At 50.1% G+C, this 25,096-nt stretch overlaps 4 protein-coding genes across 5 annotated transcripts; 2 read left to right on the top strand and 2 right to left on the bottom strand.

The window, feature by feature from the left end:
• Positions 1-1,652: 1,652 nt before the first annotated feature.
• On the bottom strand, positions 1,653-3,456 carry LOC123072925 (gibberellin 2-beta-dioxygenase 5-like). The gene has a single exon (XM_044496598.1). It carries the CDS (start codon positions 3,355-3,357, stop codon positions 2,374-2,376), a length of 984 nt encoding a protein of 327 aa, XP_044352533.1. The 5' UTR covers positions 3,358-3,456; the 3' UTR covers positions 1,653-2,373.
• Positions 3,457-7,413: 3,957 nt separating this feature from the next.
• Positions 7,414-12,052, top strand: LOC123072924 (dnaJ protein P58IPK homolog B). Of its 2 annotated transcripts, none has more exons than XM_044496597.1 (9): positions 7,414-7,728; positions 8,292-8,454; positions 9,127-9,328; positions 9,445-9,605; positions 9,703-9,796; positions 9,884-10,096; positions 10,524-10,604; positions 11,260-11,478; positions 11,622-12,052. In XM_044496597.1, exons 1-9 carry the CDS (start codon positions 7,659-7,661, stop codon positions 11,796-11,798), a joined length of 1,380 nt encoding a protein of 459 aa, XP_044352532.1. In that variant the 5' UTR covers positions 7,414-7,658; the 3' UTR covers positions 11,799-12,052. The 2 variants fall into 2 exon arrangements, with proteins under 2 accessions (XP_044352532.1, XP_044352531.1); XM_044496596.1 differs by having other exon boundaries at positions 7,416-7,728; positions 8,289-8,454.
• Positions 12,053-14,872: 2,820 nt separating this feature from the next.
• LOC101290624 (zinc finger CCCH domain-containing protein 33) lies at positions 14,873-17,041 on the top strand. The gene has a single exon (XM_044496595.1). The coding sequence runs from the start codon at positions 14,888-14,890 to the stop codon at positions 16,856-16,858; it is 1,971 nt and encodes a 656-aa protein (XP_044352530.1). The 5' UTR covers positions 14,873-14,887; the 3' UTR covers positions 16,859-17,041.
• Positions 17,042-18,246: 1,205 nt separating this feature from the next.
• Positions 18,247-20,377, bottom strand: LOC123072922 (uncharacterized). Its single transcript, XM_044496594.1, has 4 exons — positions 19,995-20,377; positions 19,525-19,807; positions 19,166-19,380; positions 18,247-19,043 (listed from the first exon to the last, which is right to left on the bottom strand). Exons 1-4 carry the CDS (start codon positions 20,325-20,327, stop codon positions 18,432-18,434), a joined length of 1,443 nt encoding a protein of 480 aa, XP_044352529.1. The 5' UTR covers positions 20,328-20,377; the 3' UTR covers positions 18,247-18,431.
• Positions 20,378-25,096: the final 4,719 nt, after the last annotated feature.

Genomic DNA, 25,096 nt, shown 5'->3' with positions numbered 1-25,096 from the left:
CCACAAGAAGACAAGATGAGAGTTCCATTCTTGATCCTCACCATCCTCGTTCTCTTTCTCCAGTGCAATGCTTCCCCGTTTGTAAGAGATAAGGAGACCAACATCCTCTTCTACCTCCACAACATCCATGCCGACAAGGATTCATTATCGGTCCTCGTCGCACAAAACACCAATGCCATCGCCCATGCCCGTGGTATCGTGGCCTTTAGCTCTGTCTACGTGTTTGACGACGTGATCACCGAGGGGCCCTCGATCACGTCTAAGGTGCTTGGGAATGCACAGGGCATGTACGTCGGAACAGCGAAAGACGGGTACACGATTTTGATGGCCATCGACGTCGAGATCACAACTGGGCCATTCAACGGTAGCTCGTTCATACTGTTCTCGAGGAACCCGCTGAGATCAACCAGGGAGCTCCCCGTTATTGGAGGCCGGGGTGCGTTCCGAATGGCCCAAGGGTACGGCATGCTCCGCACGGTGTGTGTTCACTGTCTCGCCTCTACGAACCCTCCCAGTGGAGATGTGATAGTACAATGTGACCCTCTGGCACCATTAATTGAGTTTATGTATGTATTTTGGGTCGTTTGTAGCAGCGCGATGATGATAATATAGTAATGGATGATTGTGTTTTCCAGTTATTGACTTGTTGTGCTTTGTAAAAATACCACATAAAACTCCCTCGACTTATATATACTGAAATGATGGTTATTAATTTTAATTTACATTGATGATTTCAAAATTAGGCTGGGATGATTTTTAGCTAGCCGGAAATTTAGAAATAGTTATTTTGGATAGTAGGAATGAAAGAAGAACAAAATATGTCATCATCAAATCAAAGAAGAAGAAGAAGAAGAAGAAGAAGAGGCATGGTAAAGGTCTGTCTGTGACGACTAGTGCGAGCACGAGCGTCAAGACGCTGCATGCGGCGCCGACGCACAGGATCCTTCTGGACAAGAGCAACATCTGTCTTGTCAGGGAGATGGACAAGGCCACGATCGACAGCGTCACCAGACCCAGGAAGACGATCGCCATGCACGGCCGCAGTCGATTTTGCCGCCGGCCATCGCTCGCTCTGGCTCTGGCTCTGGATCCACCACGACGACGACGACTTTGGCCCGTCCGTCTGTTCGTGGAGGGGAAGGTGGTCGCTCCGTGATGATGAGTGTGGCGAGGATGATGAAGAGGGCGCAGGGGGCGACGACGACGCAGAGGATCCTGGCGAACAAGAGCAGCATGGGTCGTGGCAGTGGCGGTGCGTGAGGGCCCGGCAGCCAGATGGTCACGGCCGCAAGGATCACCTTGCACGGTCTGCAGTCGTGGTCTGGCTCCATAAGCCCGCCGCCGCTCTCCTGACTGCTGCCACCGCCGCTGGCCATCGGTCCGCTCCGCTCGCTGTGGATCTGATCAGATCGTGCCGTCACGAGTGTATAACACTAAGCTTTCTAGTTTTAAAGAGCTCACATTCAATTAAGGTCTTTAATTAGGATTGAGTCACCCGATATAGACCGGATCGACAATTTCTCAAAGCTATCTCATTCAATTTCTTTATACTACTAGTAAATTGTACGTGATTTGCACGCCATTTAAATATATATATATATAAAAACATGAGAACATACATTTAAATATGTATTATCTTCCCTAGAATCATATTGGACACGATCCAACTTGGGGACGGCCAGTTCACCACGAAAAGGGATGCTAGTCGGTCCCTAGAATCAATCTATAAATAAATAAAAGAAAGAAAATGAATCAAAGAAGAAGAAGAAGAAGAAGCCTGCGAAAGGTGGGTCCGTGGACTTGGAGGGGAATTAAGGTGGTCGCTCCGTGACGAGTAGCGCGGCCAATGAGCATGAAGAAGCTGCAGGCTGCGGCGATGCACTGGATCCTCATGGCCAACTCCAACACCGGATACGATAAAAAAAAAAAGTCCAACACCGGATCCTGAGGGCCCGGCAGGCGGATGGTCAAGGCCACCATCGCCAGCGTCACCAGACCCAGGAGGAAGATGGCCGACCACCGGCCTCTCCTCACTGCTGCCGCCGCCGCCGGCCATCGTTCCTCTCCGCTCCGCTCCGCTCGCCGTGGATCCGATCGTGCGCCAACTCGGCCGACTCGTGCGTACGGACGGACGGAACTCTGATCTGGATCCAAACAAAGAGCATCGTGCGTGGGTGGCCCAGCCCACTAATTAGTAGTAAAAGCTTTCTCGGCCCGCTACAAACATATAGTACAAAATGAGAAGAAGAAGGTTTCCCTCAAAAAAAAACATGAGACGCTCTAGTCTGCTCCGTCCGCATCCATCCATGGATCGATCACGATGAGGCTTCTTCCAAGGCGCCGTCCGTCCAATGAATATGAATATGACTATGACTATGATTGGGTGACGGCGGCCAGGCGGAAGCGGGCGAGGCCGACCTTGGACCCGGTGGCCTTCACGTCCGCCTGCACCTGCTCCCGGAACTCGCCGTAGCTGAACGCCCGGTACAACTCCTCCGGACGACAAGCTGACGCCGGGCCGACGATCACGGCGTCCTCCTCCGGGAACGCGAAGTAGCACAGCGACATCCTGTCCGCCTCCGTCCAGCCCGGCGCCACCACCCGGTGCTCCGGGCTCCGGTACGCGTCGCCGCTCATCGCCTGCAGCATGTCCCCCACGTTCACCACCACCGCGCCCTCCACCGGACGCACCGCAAGCCACCTACCACCATAGAACACCTGCAGACCGCCCACCATGTCCTGGTTCAGGATGGACAGCACCGAACTGTCCGTGTGCGCCTCCATCCCCAGCTGCCGCCGCCCCGCGCCTGACGCCGGGTACCGGTACGCACGGAAGATGCTGCCGCGCTCCGTCAAGTACGACGCCCGCTGCTCTGAGTCGAGCCCCAGCTCGCCGGCCGCCAGGGCGTCGAACAGCTTCCGGGCGATGCGCGCCATGTGCGCCACGTACTCCCCGCTCACCGCCTCCCTGAACTTCGAGAACGCAGTGCCGTCTGCTTCACCGTCAGCACCATCTGGAGAAGAATGAGAACGGTCGCCGTGGGCGGCGGTCGCCTCCACGTGCAGACCCTCGAGCCAGTTGATCTCCTTGACGGGGAGCGCCGCCAGCGCCGGCGTGCCGCAGAAGTAGCCGGGCAGCCGGGACTTGTTGGCCGCGTCCAGCTCCAGCAGCCCGCGCGCCAGCCCGAACAGGCGGGCTGTGAGCTCGCAGGGGACGCCGTGGTTGACCAGCCGGAACACGCCCGGGTCCCGGCACGCCGCCGCCAGCTGCTCCGTCAGCCTCGACTCCTCCGCCTCGAGGTCTACAGTGGGAAGCTCCAGCTCCTCCAGCTCGCACCCGTCTGCCAGCTGCTCCATGGATCCCCTGCTCTGCTGGATCAAGAGGAGGCGGTCCAGTTTGATGGATCTAGACGGACGGACGGAGCAAAGCAGAGCAGCGAAAGGGACAAGCTTTACTTTTTGTTTATAGTGGCCAACTGATGATGAGCAGAGCAAACCTTGCTCTTTGTTTTTAGCTTCTTTTGTCGCCTAGTGTGCCTCACTCCTTTTTTTTTTCAGAAAACTTTCTATCTATTCATCAACCGTCAAGGTAGTACCAAAAACACTAGAAGTAAAATTTACATCCAGGTCCGTAGACCACCTAGCGACGGTTACAAGCACTGGAGCAAGCTGAAGGCGCGTCGCCGTCATCGCCCCTCCCTCGTCAGAGTCGGGCAAACATTGTTGTAGTAGACAGTCGGGAAGTTAATTTACATCTAAAAGAATAAAATTTCAAAAGAAATATGGAGTTAATTTACAAAAACCATTTCAAATACATTTCCACATTATTATAAAGAAAAGGGAAATAAAAAACTTTTTGGTTGTTTCATCGAAAACTTCTCATGGGTCGGCAGCTAGAGGTCGCACCAGCCACCAGAGCTCGAGAGGCAGCAAAACTTGGCGGCGGCGCGACCACGAATGGTTAGAGACATGGGCCGAGGGTCAGTGTAGCTGAAGAAGTCGCGGCGTTTTGAAAAGTTAAGTTTAAGGCACTCCTCAAAATTGAGCCGGTTGAGATGTATTTAAGAACTAACTCCTCAAATTTTGAGGGGCTTTTAGAAGAAGACCTAGTTCTAGATTAACTTAACAAAAAGAAAATTTTGATAAGCTAAACGTTTATAAGGGAGAGGTTATAGATACTTTGAGTTGGCTTAGTTTTTTAATTTAATCTCGATATTTTGCCACCTCAATGTGAATCTCAACATGAAGACAACAAACGACGACATAAAGCGAACTAGATGATACTCCCCCTGTCCGGAAATACTTGTCGGAGATATGGATGTATCTAGACATATTTTAGTTCGGATACATCCATTTTTATCCATTTCTCCGACAAGTATTTCCGAACGACGGGAGTATTTTCATGAAGGATATTTTATTATATTTATTTATTTATTTATTTATTTGTGAAATACATGTAGTGTAATGGTTTTGACATGCATGGCTGAATGGTTTGGTGGATCTTTTTCCATGCATCTTAGCATGTTGAGGTGGCATCTTTTTTTGAAAACATCATAACTTTATTCAATCGAAATAACGGATACATCATTTAATAGAAAGGGTACAATTTCAATCAATGGCTCCTCAAACCAATCAACAGTACCAGAAAATCTAGCTAACCTGGCAAGTTCATGAGTTACTTTATTTGCCTCTCCATTACAATGTTCAAACTTGGACATAGAAAAATCACAAGCAATAGAATAGCAATCATCAAAAATTGCCGCCGCCACTCCCGCCGACCGTCATCCATTGTTCATAGTCTCAGTGACCTCCAAGTTATCAGAATTGATGACAAGTCGATTACACCCCGCCCTTTGCGCCAGGGATAGCCCAAACCTAAGCGCTAGAGCTTCCGCCGTGAGAACGTCCGCACACCAGTCAATTCTCGAGCAGACCCCTGCAATAAAATTTCCTTTGTCATCCCTGAGAACCGCTCCGGTCGTTATCTTAAGAAGGTCATGATCAAACGAAGCATCAACATTAAGTTTCGCAAAGCCCACGGGGGCCCGACTCCAACCCGCTCTCTTCATGGAAGCATTAGGAGAGGAAGCAATAACATAATTGGCCCTAAGAGCTTGAATCCCCATAGATATCTGCTTAGCATCTTGATTTTTCTCCTTATGCACAAGTTTACGTCTTTCCCACCATAAATACCACGTCGTGATGGCAATCATCTCACGCGTATTTTGGGTTCCCAAAATAGCTAAATCTTGGTTTGGCAATTGTAATAAGAATTCCAGGACAGCCTCACCCGCATAATCAACTTCACAAGCACTAGAAATAACTCCGTCCAAACCAAGTCTTCTCCACACCTCCTTAGCTTTCTGGCACTGGAACAACAAATGTTTTGTATCTTCTTGCCCAGACAAACACGAAGGACAAATTGGCAAAACTTTCATATGTCTGTTGGCTAGTGTAACGCGGCATGGGAGAGTGCCATGCAACGCCCTCCAAATAAAATTTTTAACCTTTGTCGGACAAGATAATTTCTAGATCTTACGCCAAATTGGATTTAAATTTGTTCGCCCCAAACTGTTGGATCGACAAAGTTTCCTTCCATATTGGTGATTCCACTCAACGACATATGCGGAGTGAACAGAAAGATTCCATTCTTAGTGTAATTCCAAGCAATAAAATCCGTCATGTCATATTATGGGAGAGGGATCGCGAGGATCCGATGAGCATCAATGGGCCACAAAGTTTGATTTACGAGATCTTCATGCCAGTTGTTTGATGTGGGGTCAATAAGATCCGACACCTTTGACAACAAATGACCCCTCTTTGGAGTGATGACTTTCCTGGTAGCACAATTAGGAATCCAAGCATCGTCCCAAATATTAATGGACTGACCATTTCCAACTCGCCAAATGTACCCATTCTTCAGAGTACTAACTCCCGACATAATACTTTGCCATGTGAAGGAAGACCCCTTCTTAAGCTTTGCATTCAATAAATCTCCATCAGCAAAATATTTGGCTCTCAATATCCTGGCACATAAAGAATCTGGGTTCTCAAGAAGACGCCAAGCATGTTTAGCCAGCAACGCCAGGTTAAAACAATGGATATCACGAAATCCCATACCACCTTGGTTTTTTGGGACACACATTTTCTACCAAGCCATCCAATGCATCCTCCCATGGTTGTCGTCATCACCCTACCAAAAATGCGACAACGCGTTAGTTATTCCTTTACAATTTTTTTAGGAATTTTGAAGATGGAGATCGCATAGGTAGGGATGGATTGGACAACAGACTTAGAATTTCCTTTCCTCCTGTAGATAGTAATTTATCCTTCCACCCGCTAATTTTCATGACAATGGGATCGATCAAATACTGAAAACAATCGGACCTATCTACGCCCACATTTGCTGGCAAACCCAGATACTTGTCTTTGAGCGCCTCGATCATGATGTTCAAGATTGAGCAAATTTGCTCCCTGGTGTCCACTCTCGTATTTGGACTGAAAAATATGCTAGACTTATCAACACTCACCATTTGTTCCGAGGCAGCACAGTACAAGTCCAGAATAGATTTCAAAGTCTCCGTGTTGCGAAGATTCGCCTTCATGAGGATCAATGAGTCATCAGCAAAGAGAAGGTTAGTAATAGAGGGGGCCTCTCTACACACTTCTATTCTAGAAAAATTATCATTCTCCTCCGCATGCGTCAATAGAGCGGTAAGACCTTCTGCACATAATAAGAAAAGGTAAGGTGATAAAGGATCTCCGGCGGTGCGTCTAGTCCCCGTTCCGGTGGTGCGTCTAGCATCGTTGGTGGGCGTGTGGAGGTGTGTCTCCGGCGGATCTATCCTCGGTGGATTTGCTCGGATCTGGTTGTGGTTCGTCTATGTTCGTGTGTCTTCAGGTTGGATCCTTTCGATCTACGTTATTCTTTATCAGCGGCGGTTGCTGTTCCGGTGCGCTGGTCCTACGGGGCCTTAGCACGACGACTTCCCGACTGTCTACTACAACAAGTTGTGCCCGACTCCGACGAGGGAGGGGTGATGACGGCGGCGCGCCTTCGGCTCGTTTCAGTGATTGTAGTCGTCGCTAGGTGGTCTACGGATCTGGATGTAATTTTTATTATTTCTAGTGTTCGTTGTACAGCCGTGATGGAAGATGAATAGATTGAAAGTTTTCTCGCAAAAAAAAAAACGACATGGCCATCATATAAGAACTAAGGTCTATTTGCTGTAAAAAAAAAGTTAGTAGTGGTACGTCTCTAGTTGTTGTAGTGTGAATCCACATACGCAAAGCTTAGGTAGGAGGCGTACTGCTTGAGTTTCCGTGTCCGGGGGCGTTACGGGAGGTCCGGGCGTAACACGCAGGCAGCAAAGAGAGGCCACGCGGCGGCGAGCCATTGGCCAGGCTACGTGTTCCCCGTCACCGGCTTCCCTCCTTCGTCTCGTCTTCTTCTTCCTTCCTTCCTTCCTCCCTCCCCCTCCATTGGATTGGACTTGACGGAATCGAATCGAATCCAACGGGAGGGGACGGGACGGGACGGGACGGGACTGGTGGGCTAAGATCTACCCTGCCTAGGGAACGGAACGGAAGGACGGAAGCACGGAAGGAAGGAGGAAGAGGCGGACGGCGGCGACCTCGAAAGAAAAGACGGAGAAGAGATGGCGTGGCGGCTGGCGCTGCCGCTGCTCCTCTTCTACTCACCCATCCTCGTCTGCTCCTCCTCCCAAGGTAACCTATAAATCCCCTCTTCTCCTTGGATCCATTAATTCCCTCTCATTTGCACGGCGCCGTATGCAGTAGACTCAGGTGGAGGGAAGGAAGGATGATGCCCACCACCTGAGTGAGCAGATCCTTATACCTTACCTAAGTTAGATTATGTACCTATACCCACCTAGTAATAGTATAGTATGCAAGGCATTAGAATTTAGAATGATGATGATGATGATGATGGGATCTTGATCTTGCTTGCTTGGGATTGGGGTTGGTTGGCAACACCTCCTCCTCCTTTGGCCTTTGGGAGGAGCACAAGCAGAGGATGGGGGAGCAGAGCACTTGTCATTTCAGATTCTAACCAATTACTCTCCTGCTCGCCCTCTGCTTCCTCCTCTCCTCTCCTCTCCTAGTACACTATACTCTAATCACTGCAAAACCAAATAATCGTCTTTTTTTGTTTACAAGACAAAACCCTTGCTCCAGAACAGAGCACGACGACGCAAACACAAACAAATCATACAGAGAATAGACTGACTGAATCATAATCTGTATCCTTTTCCCTCCCTGTTTTCCAGAAGTCCAAGACAATGACCCCTCCAAACTCTTCAAGAGCGCCTCCGAGATGATGAGCCTAAGGAAATACGACGGGGCGCTCGGTCTGCTCAACGCCGTCCTCGAGCTCGACCCCAACCATTCTGAAGCTTACAGGCAGCGCGCGACGGTGCTTCGTCACAGATGCAGGTAATCATTTTTTGTCCGCTAATTAACACCTATACTTTACTTCTTATTTCTAATTTCAGCTTGCCATGTCTGCACTTGTAACTTGTATATATACTCCCTTCGTTTTTATTTTATTTACTTCGCATATTAGGTTTGTCAGGAGTCAAACCTTGTACGCTTTCAACAAGTTTGTAGAAAAATATGTTAACCTATTCACCACCAAATCAATACCATTGGATTCATCATTGCATATATTTACACATCAATAGATTTGTTATTTTAAATGTTCATATTGTTTTCTACAAAGCCGGTCCCAAGCCGGGGTAAAGGAGGAGGGTTGTGATAGGATTGGCGAGCCAACGTAAAAACTCAGCCACTCTTATGGAGATGAAACCCAAAAGATTTTCGTTGGGGCGTAACCCTCTCAGCGACGCGCCACATCGGTGGAAGCTTGCTATCCATGTGCCAGAGCCATGAGTTGGTTGCGAGATCTTATGGGTTTCACCTCTAGCCTACCCCAACTTGTTTGGGACTAAAGGCTTTGTTGTTGTTGTTTTTGTTTTCTACAAACTTGGTCAAACTTTATATAAAGTTTGACTCAAGTCAAAGCTAATATGCGGAGTAAATAAAAACAGAGGTTTCACTGTTCCTTCTTCCTCGCATCCCTAATTAATGTGCTCTTCTCAACTCTAGACACAAGGAAGCTGAGAGTGACTATAACAAATTCCTGGAGCTCAAGCCCGGGACTGCTTCAGTGGAGAAGGAACTGGCTCAGCTGCTGCAGGCCCAAAACGCATTAGAATCTGCTTATACCCAGTCTGATGCCGGAGAATTCTCAAAAGTCCTCGAGTACGTCAATAAAATCGTGCTCGTATTTTCTCCAGGTTGCTTAAAGGTACACTTTAAGCAGTATGTATACTTCACCTAGTAATCATGTGCAACCACGAATATTATGTGCCGTCCTGTCTCATTCAGTAAGCCGCAGTAACACGAAAACGGTTGTTTTTTCAGGCAAAGCTCCTCAAGGCTAAAGCATTGCTAGCACTGAAAGACTATTCGAACGTTATTTCGGAGACAGGATTTATTCTCAAGGAAGATGAAGATAACTTGGATGCGCTGTTACTTCGTGGCCGAGCATACTATTACCTTGCTGATCATGATGTTGCCAACAGGTAAAGTATTGTCTGCTGCTTTTCATTTGAAAGTACAGGCACATAACGCCGATAAGATTAAGTATTCGCTTCACCAATAACAACACTTTCTGTTTAGGCACTATCAGAAAGGCCTTCGTCTAGACCCTGAACATTCAGAATTGAAGAAAGCATATTTTGGGCTGAAAAAACTTCTGAAGAAGACCAAGAGCGTGAGTTTTATTTGATAATTTCGCTGTATCAGTTGAACTAGGAGTTTACGACACCGTAATTAAGAAAGTAAAGTGGTGTGCATGCAGGCTGAAGATAATGCTGCCAAGAGCAAGTTTCGCGTGGCTGTTGAGGACTACAAGGCAGCACTAGCAATGGATCCAGACCACACTTTGTACAACGTACAACTTCATCTTGGGCTATGTAAGACTCTGGTTAAACTTGGGAGAGGCAAGGAGGCAATCAACACCTGTACGGAAGCGCTCAGCATAGATGAAGAACTTGTTGAAGCTTTGTCACAGGTAACATTGCTTGCCTGGACTTGCACACAACCATGCATTCATGTTTAGAATGCAAATATAGAATGTTTCAGATCTTGGTATGCAATGTTTCCAATGCTATGAACTCCCTGCTGGCACAGATACCCGTCATACATGCATCTTGGCTCCTCTTGCCTTTTGCGGCTGCTTGTCCATATATTAGACTGTAGCATCAAGGAAATTGTTTACTGTACATAGAATTGCAATAACTTGCACTTTCCATATGCTTAGCTTATTATATCTCTAGAGTGCACAAGTAAATTACAGCTGATATGGTAGTCAATATTTCGTTACTGGTGTTTTATTACTTCAGGAAATTGAAACTATGCACTATACAACAGAATGAAATTACCCATTATGTCAGATTTTGTAAACCTATTAATTGAACTGTTTTTCATACTTGCTGCAGAGAGGTGAAGCTAAACTTCTAACAGAAGACTGGGAAGGTGCGGTTGAGGATCTAAAAGAGGCTGCCCAGAAATCCCCACAGGTGAATTTTATGCGATTTTGCTTTGCTGTCCTGAACATATCATAGCTAAGGTCATTTGTTAGCATATCTTCTTTTTGTTCTGTTCCAACTGAAAAAGCCTAAGCTCCCAGAGTCTGTCAGAGCATGCCAATTTGAGTTTCATTTTAACTAAAACTTGCATCTTGCTATATTTGATTTACTCTCTGATGATGTGCTTCTGTTGGCGCGCATCTTGTTACTCCCATTTCCATTAGGCTGAATACAATTGTCATCTGACGAAATAGGTTTGTTATGCATGCTCAATGAGTAGCCTTCATCATAAGTAAATATAGTTCCCAGTGGACAAATCATGTGTTTTAACTGCTTGGATGGATGACGCACACAGCAATAGATCCTGCATTAGCTAGACTTTGGTATGATACGGGGTGCAACTTGTGGTTAAAAGTTAGCGATTATGTAAATTGTTTGAAGAGACTCTCTGGCTGAGGTTACACGCACAGTAGGAACTCTGCTGTGATGCTCTGTTTCCTGTCCCTGCCCCCTTTATTATCTTTGAAATTCCAAATTAAGGATGACGCATCTCCAGCGGACAGTTTTACTTGCAAGCTTGGTTTATGACTCGTGTGAACAAATGAACTGTGGTCTGACAGCGATTTTTCTCTTGACACTGACTCAGGACATGGCAATCCGAGAGGCGCTCATGAAAGCGGAAAGGCAGCTCAAGCTGAGCAAAAGGAAAGACTGGTACAAGATCCTGGGCATCTCCAAGACAGCATCGGCCGCGGACATCAAGCGCGCGTACAAGAGGCTGGCGCTGCAGTGGCACCCGGACAAGAACGTGGAGAACCGCGAGGAGGCGGAGAACATGTTCCGAGAGATCGCGTCCGCATACGAGGTACGACTATTTCGAGTGATGACTGGTGAATAGCAAAAGGGAAAAACAAAAAATAAATAGACACGGCAAGATTGATTGAACAAGGTGCGCAGCTTAGTAGATATGATGCTGTTTCTAACTGTATGTGAGTGGTGCGTGCGCAGGTGCTTAGCGACGAGGACAAGCGTGTGAGGTACGACCGGGGGGAGGACCTGGAGGAGATGGGCATGGGGGGAGGCGGGGGCGGCTTCGACCCGTTCGGCGGAGGCGGCGGGCAGCAGTACACGTTCCACCACGGCGGTGGGTTCCCCGGCGGGGGCTTCCAGTTCAACTTCGGTTAATTAAAAGCAGGCCAGGCTTACTCTTTTGTTGATGATGGTGATGTCCTAGTTTTCTAGTAGTGTGTCCTGGTCTTTGCTTTAGGAGGGAGAGCTTAACGGCAACATGTGTTAATTATACTATATCTCTAGCTAAGAGCTTTTACTACCGTCGTCTTGGCTCTTGTTACTCTGGTTAAAGAAAGTTTTGCTTAAGCACCAACGATACAACAAATTTTCCCTGAGATTAATTAATTGTACCACTGTATTATGATTTATAGCTGGTTATTTTGTGATGCATCGACCAGTTGATTGGAAATAAGGTACGTACTCCGAACGGAACAAAAAGGACAATTTGGGGAGAATTGGGTAGTAAAGGTTGCATGCGTGAGACAAATGAGTATGGTAAGCCTAGTCGAGTTAGAGATGCTGTTATGGCATCAAACTTGTGTTAAAGCAATTTTTTGAATTGATTAGTAAAGAGTCTTGTGGTTGTTGAAGAGAGCTAGAGCTAGAGATAGGAACATAGTATTCTAATTAGTTATGGAATGAATGAATGTTGTTGGTGTGTTGAAGAGGATGGAATTAGTAAGATGCCGCTGGTAGCTCAAGAGATCCACTACTAGTGACCTTGTTAGTTATTAGTGGTAGGCTTGACCGTTGACTGGTCAATTCAATTCAGGCTGGGCTCTATTACATCGTCCGTAGCCGGTCCACAAAGTCTACTTTATCAATATTGCTAGATACAAGTTAAGATCCTGTTGGCTGAAGGGTAGTGGACTTGATCCGCTTTTTATCCGCTCGAGTCGGCTGTAGACATAGGGGATGTTTGGTTTGCGACTAAGGACATGTTCAATGGCTCCGCGTCGCTCCAACAGGGGCGACACGGGCGACTAACCCTAGCCGCCGCCGCCGGCCTCCCCTCCCCTTCCTCTCCTCCTCGTCGCCACCAGAGGAGCCGCCGATGTGTCGCGCGGCTGCCGAGGAAGGTGGCGGCGGGGCCTTCGTCGTTCCTTCGCGGAGATCCGGATCCACGGGGCGGCGGCCCCTTGCTGGTTCGGCGCCGCCGTTCGCGTCCTGGACGGTGTGCGCGGGGACTCTGCCGGCGTCCTCGACCGCTCGGGTGGTGGGGAGTCGGCGCTTGGCGGCGGCAGTTCGGGGGCCTTCGTCCTCGCCAGATCTGGAGGCCTGCTGCTCCCTCGTTCCCGCTCCTTCCCCTTTGCGCTTGAGGCCGGTGGATGCTGCTGGTTCCGGTGCTTCTGGGGATGGTGGTGCAGATTGGGACCGGGGGAAATCCTAGGCCGGCTGGTTCGGCTCGACAGCGACGTCGGCTTCGGGCGACGCATCCTTCCTGAAGGCGGTGTCGTGGTCCTTATTCTTGCCACCTCCGGTCCTCTCCCGGGTGAAAACCCAAAATCCGGCCTGGATTGGGCAGCGGTTGCGCCATGGGCGTCATCTCCTCCTTGGAGGCGTTGCCTGGGGGAGCTAGGACTCGGGTGTGGGCTCATGAAGGTGGGGGCTTTGGCCGCCGGCTGGCTCTCTGTAGCTGCTCGCGGCGGCTTTCATGTTGTGCAGAGTGCCCCTTGTATCTTTAGGGCGTTTCCTGTTTTTGGTGTTCGCGTCGGAGGAGCGGCGTGGCATCTGGCACGTTGACAACGGCGAGTCTCAGCGGCATGGAGCAGTGGGGGTTTCGCCGGTGGGCGTGTTATGATGGACGAGCGCAGGATGGTGGCGTCGATGGCAGAGAGACCTGGCACGGTTCATGCAACAGTACAACTCTGAAGATGGATTGATGGTACGTAGCTGCGGCGGCCTCATACCCGGCAGGGGTCCTGGTTGAAGAGCACGCCGGACTGGTGGGTGCCCATACCCGGCAGGCGTCCTGGTTGGGACCTCAGGTCTTAGATGTTATGTTTTGCTGCGAGGTCTGTTTGGTATTAGGCCCAGACCATCAGCGCCCCTTCATCAGTTAGATAGGAGTAGCGACAGAGGTTGCGAAGATGGTGGCTTTGGTCTTACTGTTGTACGACTTTGTAAGGTCTTGTGTTAATAATTAATAAATTGGCCGTATGCATCATCCAGATGCAGAGGCCGGGGGTATTCCTCCTTTTCGAAAAAAAATGTACAATGGTTGATAAGATAGTCTTATCTTAAGTCTTGCATGTAATTTAGAGATGACAAAAAAATTTGTCTACAATGGGTCATCTCTTAGCCTTATCTTCAATAACTAGCAATTCCTAAAAATGTGGTGAGACATATTGTGCTAAGAGATCACTTCTTGTCTTCTCTTAAATAATAGTAAGAGAACACAAAACTTTTCTTATGAGTTCTTGCTCCTCCACCTCATCGTCTATCCTACGTGGCACTCTTAAGATAGTACCATTGTACATGTCCTAAGATTGCAAAAGATTGCCACATCTAAGGTTAGACAAGTTTGACCAACTTAGATTAGTGTTTGGTTGAAGCCACACCTTAGGCAGCCTCCACCGCCGTCCCTCCGGCACGCACCACCAAATCTGACCGGAGATGCCCGATCTGACTCACCTACATCGCTGCCGTCGTGACGCCACCCGACCGCTGCACCGCTTCTCCCGCCATAGGCCAGCACCTCCAGACAAGCAGCAGACCCATGCCAGCCCTAGATCCCGCCTGGAAGGGAAAGGAAGACCCCACAGCCACCCTTGCGGGCTTGCGAGGGAGGAGGGTGGAGAGAGGGGGTGAGGGGAGGTGGCGGCTAGGGTTCTCCCGGGCGCCATGGGAGGGAGGGAGGAGGGGTTGCGCTAGTATTATCATCAGAATAGGTTGAGTGTGGAGTATGAATGTGTTGAGGAGATAATTACTCCCTCCGTCCCATAATGTAAGACATTTTTTTTGACACGTCTTACATTATGGGACGGAGGGAGTAGTTGTTAGTCATGGAATGAATGTTGTTGGTGTGTTGAAGAAGAAGATGGAATTAGTAAGATGCTGTTGGTGGTTGAAAAGATCTACTTAGTGGCAATGAGTTGTGTGAAGCTGCCTCTTGTTAGTTATTAGTATTAGTGGTAGGCTTGAGCGTTGACTGGTCAAGCTCCCTCATGCTCCAAAGAAAGAAAGAAACGAGGTCTGGTCGTATGGAAGGAAGGAAGAGCGGGTCAAAGAGTCAAAGGGTCAATGCTCACCATCAGCTTGCAACTTGCAAGCAAGAGGAGAGGATGAGGACTGAGGAGGAAGAAGAAAGGAAGCAAAGCAGCAGCTGCCGCGACCTCACCCTCTCCTCCCAGTGGGTGAGAGTGACCCAGGCACTGAGCTACCGTGGCCGCGAGCAGGTGCAGGTGCAGGGAAGCATCACGCACGCCCAAAATGAGCACCCGCACGCGGTCAAGGAAGCCTCCCCTCGCCCCTCCTTCCCGACGACGACGACAGCCCCACCCGTGTGCGTGTGCGTGTGCCGTCTATATAATCTTCACCCCATCCATCCTCAACGGACACCATCCACTCATCCATCATCCCACCTCTCCTCGCCTTCCTTCCACCACCAAGCAAACCAAAACCAAGGAAGCCAAGCAACCATGTGCCCGGGCCTCCGCAACGCCATGGCCACCCACGACCATCCCCAGCCCTCATCCTACCTGCTCGACCTGGCCGCCGCCGACGACCTGCCCGCCTTCCGCCGGGCCGTCCAGGACGACAACCTCTCCCTCGTCGCCGCATCCCCGTGGTACGGCCCTTCGCCCAAGACAGCCAAGACCAGGACCACCCACCATCTGGCGCTCCACCTCCGCACCCCCGCCATGGTCGCCGCGCTCTACGGCAGCACCGCCGTCCTCTCCTACGTCCTCTCCATCGCCCCCTCCGAGGCCGCCCGCGCCTCCGCCTCCGACGGCGCCACCCCGCTCCTCCTCGCCCACGCCGGCCGCGCACCCTCCGCGCCCCACGCCGCCCGCCTCCTCCTCACCGCCGGAGCGTCCGCCGACTCCCTCCTCGCTCTCGACCACCGCCATCAAACCACCAGACTCCCCGCCAGCCCCACCAAGAAACAACAACATCCCGATTCCTCCTCGCCGCCGGAGGCCACCACCAGGAAGACCACCACCAACAAGGACTATTCGGACTTGGCCCAGACGGAGGACATCAACGCGGGCGTCTTCGCCACCGACGACTTCCGCATGTACAGCTTCAAGGTCAACCCGTGCTCCCGCGCCTACACGCACGACTGGACCGAGTGCCCCTTCGCCCACCCGGGCGAGAACGCGCGCCGCCGCGACCCGCGCCGCGTGCCCTACTCCTGCGTCCCCTGCCCGGACTTCCGCCGCGACCCGCAGGCATGCCGCAAGGGCGACGCCTGCGAGTACGCGCACGGCGTCTTCGAGTCATGGCTCCACCCGGCGCAGTACCGCACCAGGCTCTGCAAGGACGAGGTCGGATGCCCCCGCCGCATCTGCTTCTTCGCGCACGGCGCCCGCCAGCTCCGGGCCGTCAACCCCTCCGCCGCCTCCATGGCATCGCCGTCCCCGAGCTCCTCCTCTTCGCCGCCGCCGCGCTCCTTCTCTACAACTACAAGGCCGGCGCTCACGGCGTCGCTCAGCTCGCGGGAGCTCGACTTCGACGCCGACAGCCAGTACGCGCGCAGGATGATGATGGCCAGGGCCAACTCCCCGCCGGACTACTCGCCCGACCTCGTCGCCGCCTACGTCCAGGCGCTCTCCTCCCTGCAGCACCACCAGCTTCAGCAGCAGCAGCAGCAACAACAGAGCAGCGCGCGCGGCAGCACAACCAAGCCGCCCATGGGAGGAGGGCTGAGCGCCCGCGCCGCGGCCTTCACCAACCGGAGCCAGACCTTCGTGCACCGCTCTCCGGCATCTCAGGCGCGGTCGTTCGCGTCCCCGGCGGCGGCGTCGTCCATGCTGGCGGACTGGGGGTCGCCGGACGGGAAGCTGGACTGGGGCGTGCAGGGCGCGGAGCTGCGCAGGTCCACGTCTTTCGGGGTCAGAAGCAGCAACAGCAGCAGGGGGCAGGAGGACATGTACTCGTCGTGGCTGAACGACGGCGGCAGCGACATGCTGGCGGCGCGGTGGTCGGACCTGGAGCAGATGGTCGCCTAGTTAATTTCAGTTTTTGTAGCTGAAGAATGAAGTAAGAAAAACTCCTAGTGCCACGGTAGCCTCTACTCCACTCCAGTATACTACTCAAGGAGAAACAAGATATGAAAGATATGTAATCCTTCTTTATTTCTTTTCAAACTTTGTTCTTCTCCAACAGTGATAAAAAGAAAATTTCACATCTAATGATCCATGTGTCGTAAATATTTGGCTCATTCCAGTTTTGTGCAGTGCAGTACAGTAGTATATGCAGCCGCCCTGGATATAAAGCTGCTCAAAAAATAAAGTTGAATGAATGATTGAGCACACTTTTAATATAAAAAAAATGAAAAACATATAAAGTAGTAGAGGATGTTGACACGAGGAGACTTTTCTTGAAGCTTCGATGAATGGATGGGATCGGATCGGAATTGGGTTGGGTCCTAGCTCGTAGTGGATGATGATGAAGGTGAGGTGATGCATCGCTGTCATTCATTCAACACCATACATACAAAGGTATCAACATATATATTGCTTTTGCTTCTTCCTTTTTTTTTAAATCAAATCAAATCAAATCAAATAAAAGGCACATCCTCTAACCAATTCATTGTAATCATACTTTTTTTCTTCTTCAATTCAATGACGAGCGTGACCTTTCTCTTGGCTTTTATTTGCAAACTGCCTTCCTCTCACGCCCTCGTCCTCCTCCACCCTCTCTTTGTACAAGTCGTATTAGCTTGTTGTCGCTATCGGGGGCATCAAGCCGGAGGGAGTGCTTCAACGCCTTGACCAGACATGGCTCTATGCCCGACTCGACACACGCTACTCATTATGCATTGTATGTACCATTTGCCATTGACCTTGTCTCGCCTATCCTTCTTCATGTTTCCTTCTTCCTCTTCCCCTTCTCTTGCCCACCCATTTGTCGACGGTGGCAATTGTTTGTGTGTGTCCAATCGCCTGCGCTAGGTTTGCGTTTGATGAAAGTTATTTGAAAAGTGACACGTGGACTTCAACATTGGACTATGGAACCTGCTAGCTAGTTAAGATTGTGTGGGTATGTATGTGTATGATCTAATAACATGTCCTTTTGTCTGGACTTCCACTTTCCATGAATTTCCTTTCATATTTGGTTGCCCGTGTGTTTCTTCTACTTTTCTCTTGCAACATAGTAATTATATTTGCAAACTATTGCAGGCTTTAATCTCTCTCTATATATGCAATTCGTTTCATTTTGTGCAATACCTTTATCTATATGAATCCAAGTTGTTGAGAGCACTCTAAAGTGCAATCTAGCTACGATGCTAGTATGTATAGTAGTCAAGACCCACAATGCCACAACACTTCTCTACAGTATGTATATGCATATTGATCTATGTTGATTTCATGCTTTGCAAACCATAATTTTTTGATGAACAAAAAGCTCACGGTACCTCCAATTACATTTCGTGGAATCATCTCACATAACGCCTTACATCTAATACAAAATTATGTTACATCTAAAACAAAATTACGTAACGCCTTACATCTTCTAACTGAAGGAGTACCACAACTATACAAACAACTAATACGTGGCCTCCATCGGCGCCATACCTTCTCACAGCAAGAGGCGTGTATGTTTTCCAATAACCTTAAACATATTAGGCCTCTCTCTTTCCGGCACATATGTCCAACCAACTATTACCTCCAGCACCGCACAACCCATCTTGCAAATAAGCACTTGATCCGAAGGTCCTAGAGTGAGGGCAAGGTGTTCACACGCGTCACCACCAACAAGGAAGAGCGCCAACTTCTGATCTAGCGAGATAGCTACCACGCTCCGAGTTAACGGGATGGAGTCACCATCGCTGACTACCATCGGACTGCCCGCTGATTCGTATAGAACGATATGATCCTTGAAGTTTCCGGGAGTCGAAGCGGCTACTCTTGAAATATTACATGGGCCCTTCAAAACACTGATTGCAATGGTGACTTCCACGGGTTGGTAAACCAGTGCACATAAAAACTTCACATCACTCAGGAAACTGTACACGCTGACCGTCATGGTTTGCCTGTATGTAGGGATGCAAACCCAATTGAATTCCGTTATGCCTTTACTGAAAACTCTATCTTCCCCTCCATCACACATGATCTTTAAATTAGTCTCAAAATAAACGTTGTCTATTGGAACAAGCGCTCGACATGGATCTATCAAAGATAACATATCATCCTGCAAAAGGGTTCAGGCAAAGAAAACATGTCAAACACGCCTTACATTTCCGAGCAAAAAACGGTGGAATGATATAATAAGCAACAATTAACAAGGCAAGGAACAGAGACCAAGGTACATACCGGAGAGCTGATGAGCTGGGGATCATCCCTTTCACGCCTAAACAAATAGACGCATCTGTAGTCGACATAGTCCCTCGCTATAACGGTTCCAAACACACTGATCGGGTAGCCAACATCCGATTCACGCGCCTTGACAGAAATGACATTGAGGCAATATCGCTGGATCGACTCGGGTGAAGGTAACTTGTGGAGCGGCGGGCCACGTTGGAAGCTAGCTGCACATGAATAAAAAAAAGCCATGATCACAAATCAAAACCAACATGTAACACATGCATACTTATATATTGATATTGTGTCGTGCAGTGGAGACCTAGAAGAAGAAGAAGTTTGATGATGGTGACCGAAAATTGAACACTCACACTCTTTGTCGAAGTCGAAGAAAGCTAGGTTCTCAAAGTTGTGGTATCGACTACACTTGAAAGCGTTGAGCTTGGGTTCGTATTGGGTGAAGTCTTGGCAACGGACTATGTTAAGAGCCGCCAACGCCTTCTCCACCAACTTGAGGTCATGATTAGCGTCGTCGAAGACGCCCTTGATGTCGAGGATATGGCAGGTCTCGCGTGGGGACTTCCCCTTGATCTTGTCGGCGAGGGCCCGGCAGGCCAGACCGAGGAGCCCTCGGACCTCGAGCTTCTCCGAAGCCTGCGATTTATAATAGTACATAACACGATCAATATATGCTTCAAAGCTCAAAAGTTGAATTGTCTCAACAAAAAAAAAACTCAAGAGTTGAAGAAACAATATGATGCAAGCAAGCACATGATTAATTAATTGGGAATTGTGTGATTGGAGAAGAGATGGAGTGGAAACAAATTGATTAATGAATCACCAGGATGAGATCGTAGAGGGTGTCGAGGTCGACGATGCCGACGAACTCCGCGTCCCAGTCGCTGAGGGCCCGGTCGTCGTCGGTGGCAATGGCGTGCCTCTTGCAGTAGTGCATAACCTTGGGTAGGACGTCGGCTCGGATGGAGCGGAGTAAGATGTGGGTGTACTTGGTGTCGTCGCCGTCGGCGGGGACGATGTAGTTGTCGCGGTCGAGCTCCATCCTGCGACGTAAGAAGGTGGACACCCTCGCCTCCTCCGCGGGAACCACGAAATCCACGCCCTCCTGGCTCCGCAGCGCCACCATCTCCATCGCCGTCGTCTCTTCCGCCGCCATCGATCCCTTGGATTTGTTCCTGCCTGCAAATTAAGTTTTTCTTTCTTTTCTGAGGGATGTCTGCAAATTAAGTGCAGGGCCGCCTTGGGCAAATTAAGAGCTGGACCTGGACTCCTACAATTCAATTCCATCTCGGACAAGGCCTCCGCTGTCGGCTCTGAATCCAATTACAGTACGGCCTAGCAAGTACTCCTAAATTTCTCCAATAAATAAATAAATAAATAATAAGCAAGTAGTCCTAAATAAAAAGGTGATCCGTATGGAACATCCGTCACCTCGACAGCCGTTCGATGTACGTGCGTGCAGCCGTCCGATCTACTTTTGGCGTGCGGCTCGGTCTCCTTCCCTGACTCATTAATTCCTGAAACAACGGTCGAGTTGCAGAAACAAGCGTCTCGCGAGCCATTCGATGCGTGATGTGAGCCGTTCAATCCTCCTCTCTAATTTCCTGCAACGACGCACTTGTTACAAGATCTGTTCTTCTCTGATTTCCTAGACCTTATTGCGAAACCTTATCTTCTACAATTTTCTGCAACAAGACTCATGTTGCAAAACTTCTTCTTCTTTAGTTTTCTGCAACAAGACAGAAACGTCTGTAGATTTTTTTTGCAACAGAGTTTGTTATATAATACTTTCCGTAACAAAGATCGTGTTGCGGAAACATCTATAGAATTTTTTAGTTTTCTGCTTGTATCCCATGAAGGTCACTGCTGGCGCGTCACCGGCTTGCACAGCTGGTGACCTGTCCGGTCTTTATCTCAAACCATCCTGGACACCCTCCATGGTCCGGGCGGCCGTACGTGCACATAGTTTTACCTTTTCAGTTCAACATATGTCCAAAATGTAACTGTTTTCGCCCGGTTTGTATGAAACCCGTCATGTTTGTATGAAATCTGGTCGAGTTTGCACGAATTAAATCCGGTTTTGTTGAAAGAGTTTCCAATGTGTGCAACTATGGTTGGATGGCGGCCTCCCATATTCGTGTCCGCAGATTGGTCCACCCCTGTCCGCGGATGAATGCGGGAGAAAATTTACGGGTGACCATTGAAGATGCCTTAACCGCTTTTATATTTCATTACAGGGGAAGTATTTTCTTTCAAGAAGGCCAAAAGCTCTGTATATTAAGTAGCACAGCTCAAAGGATTCTTCGTTCTTGAATTCAAAGTGTTATCGTTAGTTAAAAGGTTTGGACATGCACAACAAGAAACAAGGATTATTTATTCTCGAAGTGTTATCATTAGTAAAAAAGGCAAAAGCCGACAAACACCCTTTAAAAATATGATCAATACACCCAATTAAAAGTGCAAAATTATGGAGCCATCAACTCTCGCCCCGATTTATAGATAACGCAATGACTATACAACCCATCAAATACAACTCGACACCACAACACACACATGCCTCTCTCCATGGAATGCACCTTCCACCACCGGCCGTCCACCAACGCATCGTGGATTGAACCGCACAAACATAGGAGGGGAAATCCACCGTCCATGTTGCGCCTCCACCTCCACCAGCCGAGAGCCATGGTAGGGGTGGACGCCGGCACCCATGCCGCACTCGAGATGCACCTCGCGGATGGCCAGATTTGACCGTGGCGGTGCCACATCAGCCACCGCCTTTCACACCATCGCCACATCACCAATGCCAACCCGCATTGGCGTGCCACCGTGTCCCAGCGCCACACCTAGGACACAAATGCATTGCCCCGTGCCGAGAGCCCGCGCATGGAGACGCGAGATCCCTGCCGCCGGCGGCTGGCCGGGCTTTGCCCGGCCATGCCCTCTGGGGGCGACGACGGCGATGGCAAGGGATCCCTCCCTGTTGCACGTGGAGGCAAATCGGTATGGGGAGGGGAAAAAGGAAAATCTCCACCAGCCCTTGTGCCCTCTCTTTCAATGTTGTGGATGTCCCTTACCTCTCCTTCCCTTTCCCTCATGCCATCGCACATCTCCCCATCTTTTTCCTCCTCCTCCACCTTGAGCGTCTGTTCTATTATGATAAACTTGTCTGTGGCTTTTAGAGTTGTCATATTTTTGGGTAGTCTTTTCCCCCTGTAATATGGTTTTAGCTGCCGTGAGAACTCCTTGCGCTTTTTTTATTGAACCTGCCTAGCAGTGGTGGATGCTTATGTGCCCGGGTTTGGTTTCGTTAATGAAACCGGAGGGAGGCCCCTCTTTTATTAAAAAAAACACTCACAAAATCGAAGGTATGACTCGTACGTGTCCGTTTAGCCATTCAATTGGTATTTGTTTAGTGCATTGGACTACTTTAATTATTCACTGTTGTACTCTCTTATACTCCCTCTGTAAAGAAATTAAAAACGTTAACGATCTAAGGACATCTTTAACGCCGACCCGCAAACCTCCCGCATCAGTGTGGACCATGAAAGTCATCCAAAGCGGTCCTGTACCAGTCTGTTGTGCGGTTCAGAAGTGTTTTTCCCGCAAACTGGAAACAAACACAGGGGGAGTCCGGTCCGCTGTCACGCACACATCTGACCGCCCTGGCCCACCAACCCCCCCTCCCGTCCGCGCTTCCCGTTCGTCGCCAGCTGCCCGTATTCATGCCGTTGTACAGCTCGTCGCTCCAGGCTCAGGACGAACGCGACCTCTCACTGCCTCCACTATTGAAGCGGCGTGCCGGCTAAGGACGCTGCCCGCTACACGCCCAGCTGAACATGCATTCTTGCTGCATTCAAACGTCTCCATAAACGCACGTGGAAGCCGAGAAACCTACTCCGACCACATGTCCATTCACGAACGGGTCAGCATTAAACACAACATCAGGCAAGCTCCTCCCGTCCACCCTCCATTTAAATGAGGCCAGATGCCAGGCAAGAATCGCACCACTCCGCCGCTCCCCATCTCTTCCTTCCACCATTTTCTCCACTCTTTCGATGGCATCCGACGAGCAGGAAGAACGGTTCTCCGGCATAAAAGCCGACTGGGTGGCCCGTTGAGCCCGGTGGATACGAGCGAGGCAGCGTGCTACTTCACCTCCATCGGCTAGCCCAAGTAGCCTCCCGAGGCAGAGAAAGAAGCGAGCTGCGCGGATGTCGACGAGGTGGCGGCCAGCACGTCCGCGCCCGCCGCCATCATCGAGGAGAAGTAGAACACGGGAGGCCGCCGCCGCTTGTATCCCATGAAGGCCACCGCTGGCGCGTCACCGGCTTGCACAGTTGGTGACCTGTCCGGTCTTTATCTCAAACCATCCTGGACACCCTCCATGGTCCGCGCGGCCGTACATGCACATAGTTTTACCTTTTCAGTTCAACATATGTCCAAAATGTAACTGTTTTCGCCCGGTTTGTATGAAACTCGTCATGTTTGTATGAAATCTGGCCGAGTTTGCATGAATTAAATCCGGTTTTGTTGAAAGAGTTTCCAATGTGTGCAACTATGGTTCGATGGCGGCCTCCCATATTCGTATCCGCGGATTGGTCCACCCCTGTCCGCGGACGGATGCGGGAGAAAATTTACGGGTGACCATTGAAGATGCCATAACCGCTTTTATATTTCATTAAGGGGAAGTATTTTTCTTTCAAGAAGGCCAAAAGCTCTGTATATTAAGCAGCACAGCTCAAAGGATTCTTCGTTCTTGAATTCAAAGTGTTATCGTTAGTAAAAAGGTTTGGACATGCACAACAAGAAACAAGGATTATTCATTCTCGAAGTGTTATCATTAGTAAAAAAAGACAAAAGCCGACAAACACCCTTTAAAAATATGATCAATACACCCAATTAAAAGTGCAAAATTATGGAGCCATCAACTCTCGCCCCGATTTATAGATAACGCAATGACTATACAACCCATCAAATACAACTCGACACCACAACACACACATGCCTCTCTCCATGGAATGCACCTTCCACCATCGGCCGGCCACCAACGCATCGTGGATTGAACCGCACAAGCATAGGAAGGGAAATCCACCGTCCATGTTGCGCCTCCACCTCCACCAGCCGAGAGCCATGGTAGGGGTGGACGCCGGCACCCATGCCGCACTCGAGCTGCACCTCGCGGATGGCCAGATTTGATCGTGGCGGTGCCACATCAGCCACCGCCTGTCACACCATCGCCACATCACCAATGCCAACCCGCATTGGCGTGCCACCGTGTCCCAGCGCCACACCTAGGACACAGATACATTGCCCCGTGCCGAGAGCCCGCGCATGGAGACGCAAGATCCCTGCCGCCGCCGGCTGGCCGGGCTTTGCCCGGCCATGCCCTCCGGGGGCGACGACGGCGATGGCAAGGGATCCCTCCTGGTTGCACGTGGAGGCAAATCGGTATGGGGAGGGGAAAAGAGAAAATCTCCACCAAACGGCGTGAGCGTCATCGTCGGCGGAGACCACCTGGAAGAGGTCCTTCGAGATGGTGGTGTAGAACCAACGGATGAGAGTGGCATCGATGGCCGTCCACTCCTCATCGTCCTCCATGAAGCGGGAGTCCACGGAGCCATCGATGTGATCCCGGAGATTGTACTCACGGAACACGAGGGAGAAGTACGTCTTCCAGGCATAGTACGTGGAGGTGAGGTGGTCGAGGACGACGGGAACCCGGGCGAGGATGTTGAGGTCGCGGATGACGACGGGATCGGGACCTTCGAACGGGTTGGTGCGGCGGCTGCGGGAGGTACCGGTGGAACCGGGGGAGGCCATGGCCTAGAGGGGTGGTGCGGCGGCGCTGGAGCGGCGGCTCGGCAGGGAGGAAGGCGGCGCGGCTGGGGGGCGGCGCGGCGGTGGCTGGCGGAAGCGCGGGCGGCG

The sequence above is a fragment of the Triticum aestivum genome, chromosome 3B (assembly GCF_018294505.1).
Source record: "Triticum aestivum cultivar Chinese Spring chromosome 3B, IWGSC CS RefSeq v2.1, whole genome shotgun sequence".
Classification (NCBI taxonomy): Eukaryota; Viridiplantae; Streptophyta; class Magnoliopsida; order Poales; family Poaceae; genus Triticum; species Triticum aestivum.
The sequence above is the reverse complement of the archived record's forward strand: the minus strand, read 5'-3'. Positions and strand labels throughout refer to the sequence as shown.

What these genes read in the sequence shown, in the direction of transcription:
- LOC123072925 (XM_044496598.1), bottom strand. Translation starts at nt 3,357, where the DNA reads ATGGAGCAGCTGGCAGACGGGTGCGAGCTGGAGGAGCTGGAGCTTCCC.
- LOC123072924 (XM_044496596.1), top strand. Translation starts at nt 7,659, where the DNA reads ATGGCGTGGCGGCTGGCGCTGCCGCTGCTCCTCTTCTACTCACCCATC. An exon ending in TTTCTCCAGGTTGCTTAAAG is followed by an intron (nt 9,329 to 9,444) that starts GTACACTTTAAG and finishes TTGTTTTTTCAG; the next exon opens with GCAAAGCTCCTCAAGGCTAA. An exon ending in TTCTGAAGAAGACCAAGAGC is followed by an intron (nt 9,797 to 9,883) that starts GTGAGTTTTATT and finishes GTGTGCATGCAG; the next exon opens with GCTGAAGATAATGCTGCCAA.
- LOC101290624 (XM_044496595.1), top strand. Translation starts at nt 14,888, where the DNA reads ATGGAAGGAAGGAAGAGCGGGTCAAAGAGTCAAAGGGTCAATGCTCAC.
- LOC123072922 (XM_044496594.1), bottom strand. Translation starts at nt 20,327, where the DNA reads ATGGCGGCGGAAGAGACGACGGCGATGGAGATGGTGGCGCTGCGGAGC. An exon ending in CTTCGACTTCGACAAAGAGT is followed by an intron (nt 19,381 to 19,524) that starts GTGAGTGTTCAA and finishes ATTCATGTGCAG; the next exon opens with CTAGCTTCCAACGTGGCCCG. An exon ending in CCCAGCTCATCAGCTCTCCG is followed by an intron (nt 19,044 to 19,165) that starts GTATGTACCTTG and finishes ACCCTTTTGCAG; the next exon opens with GATGATATGTTATCTTTGAT.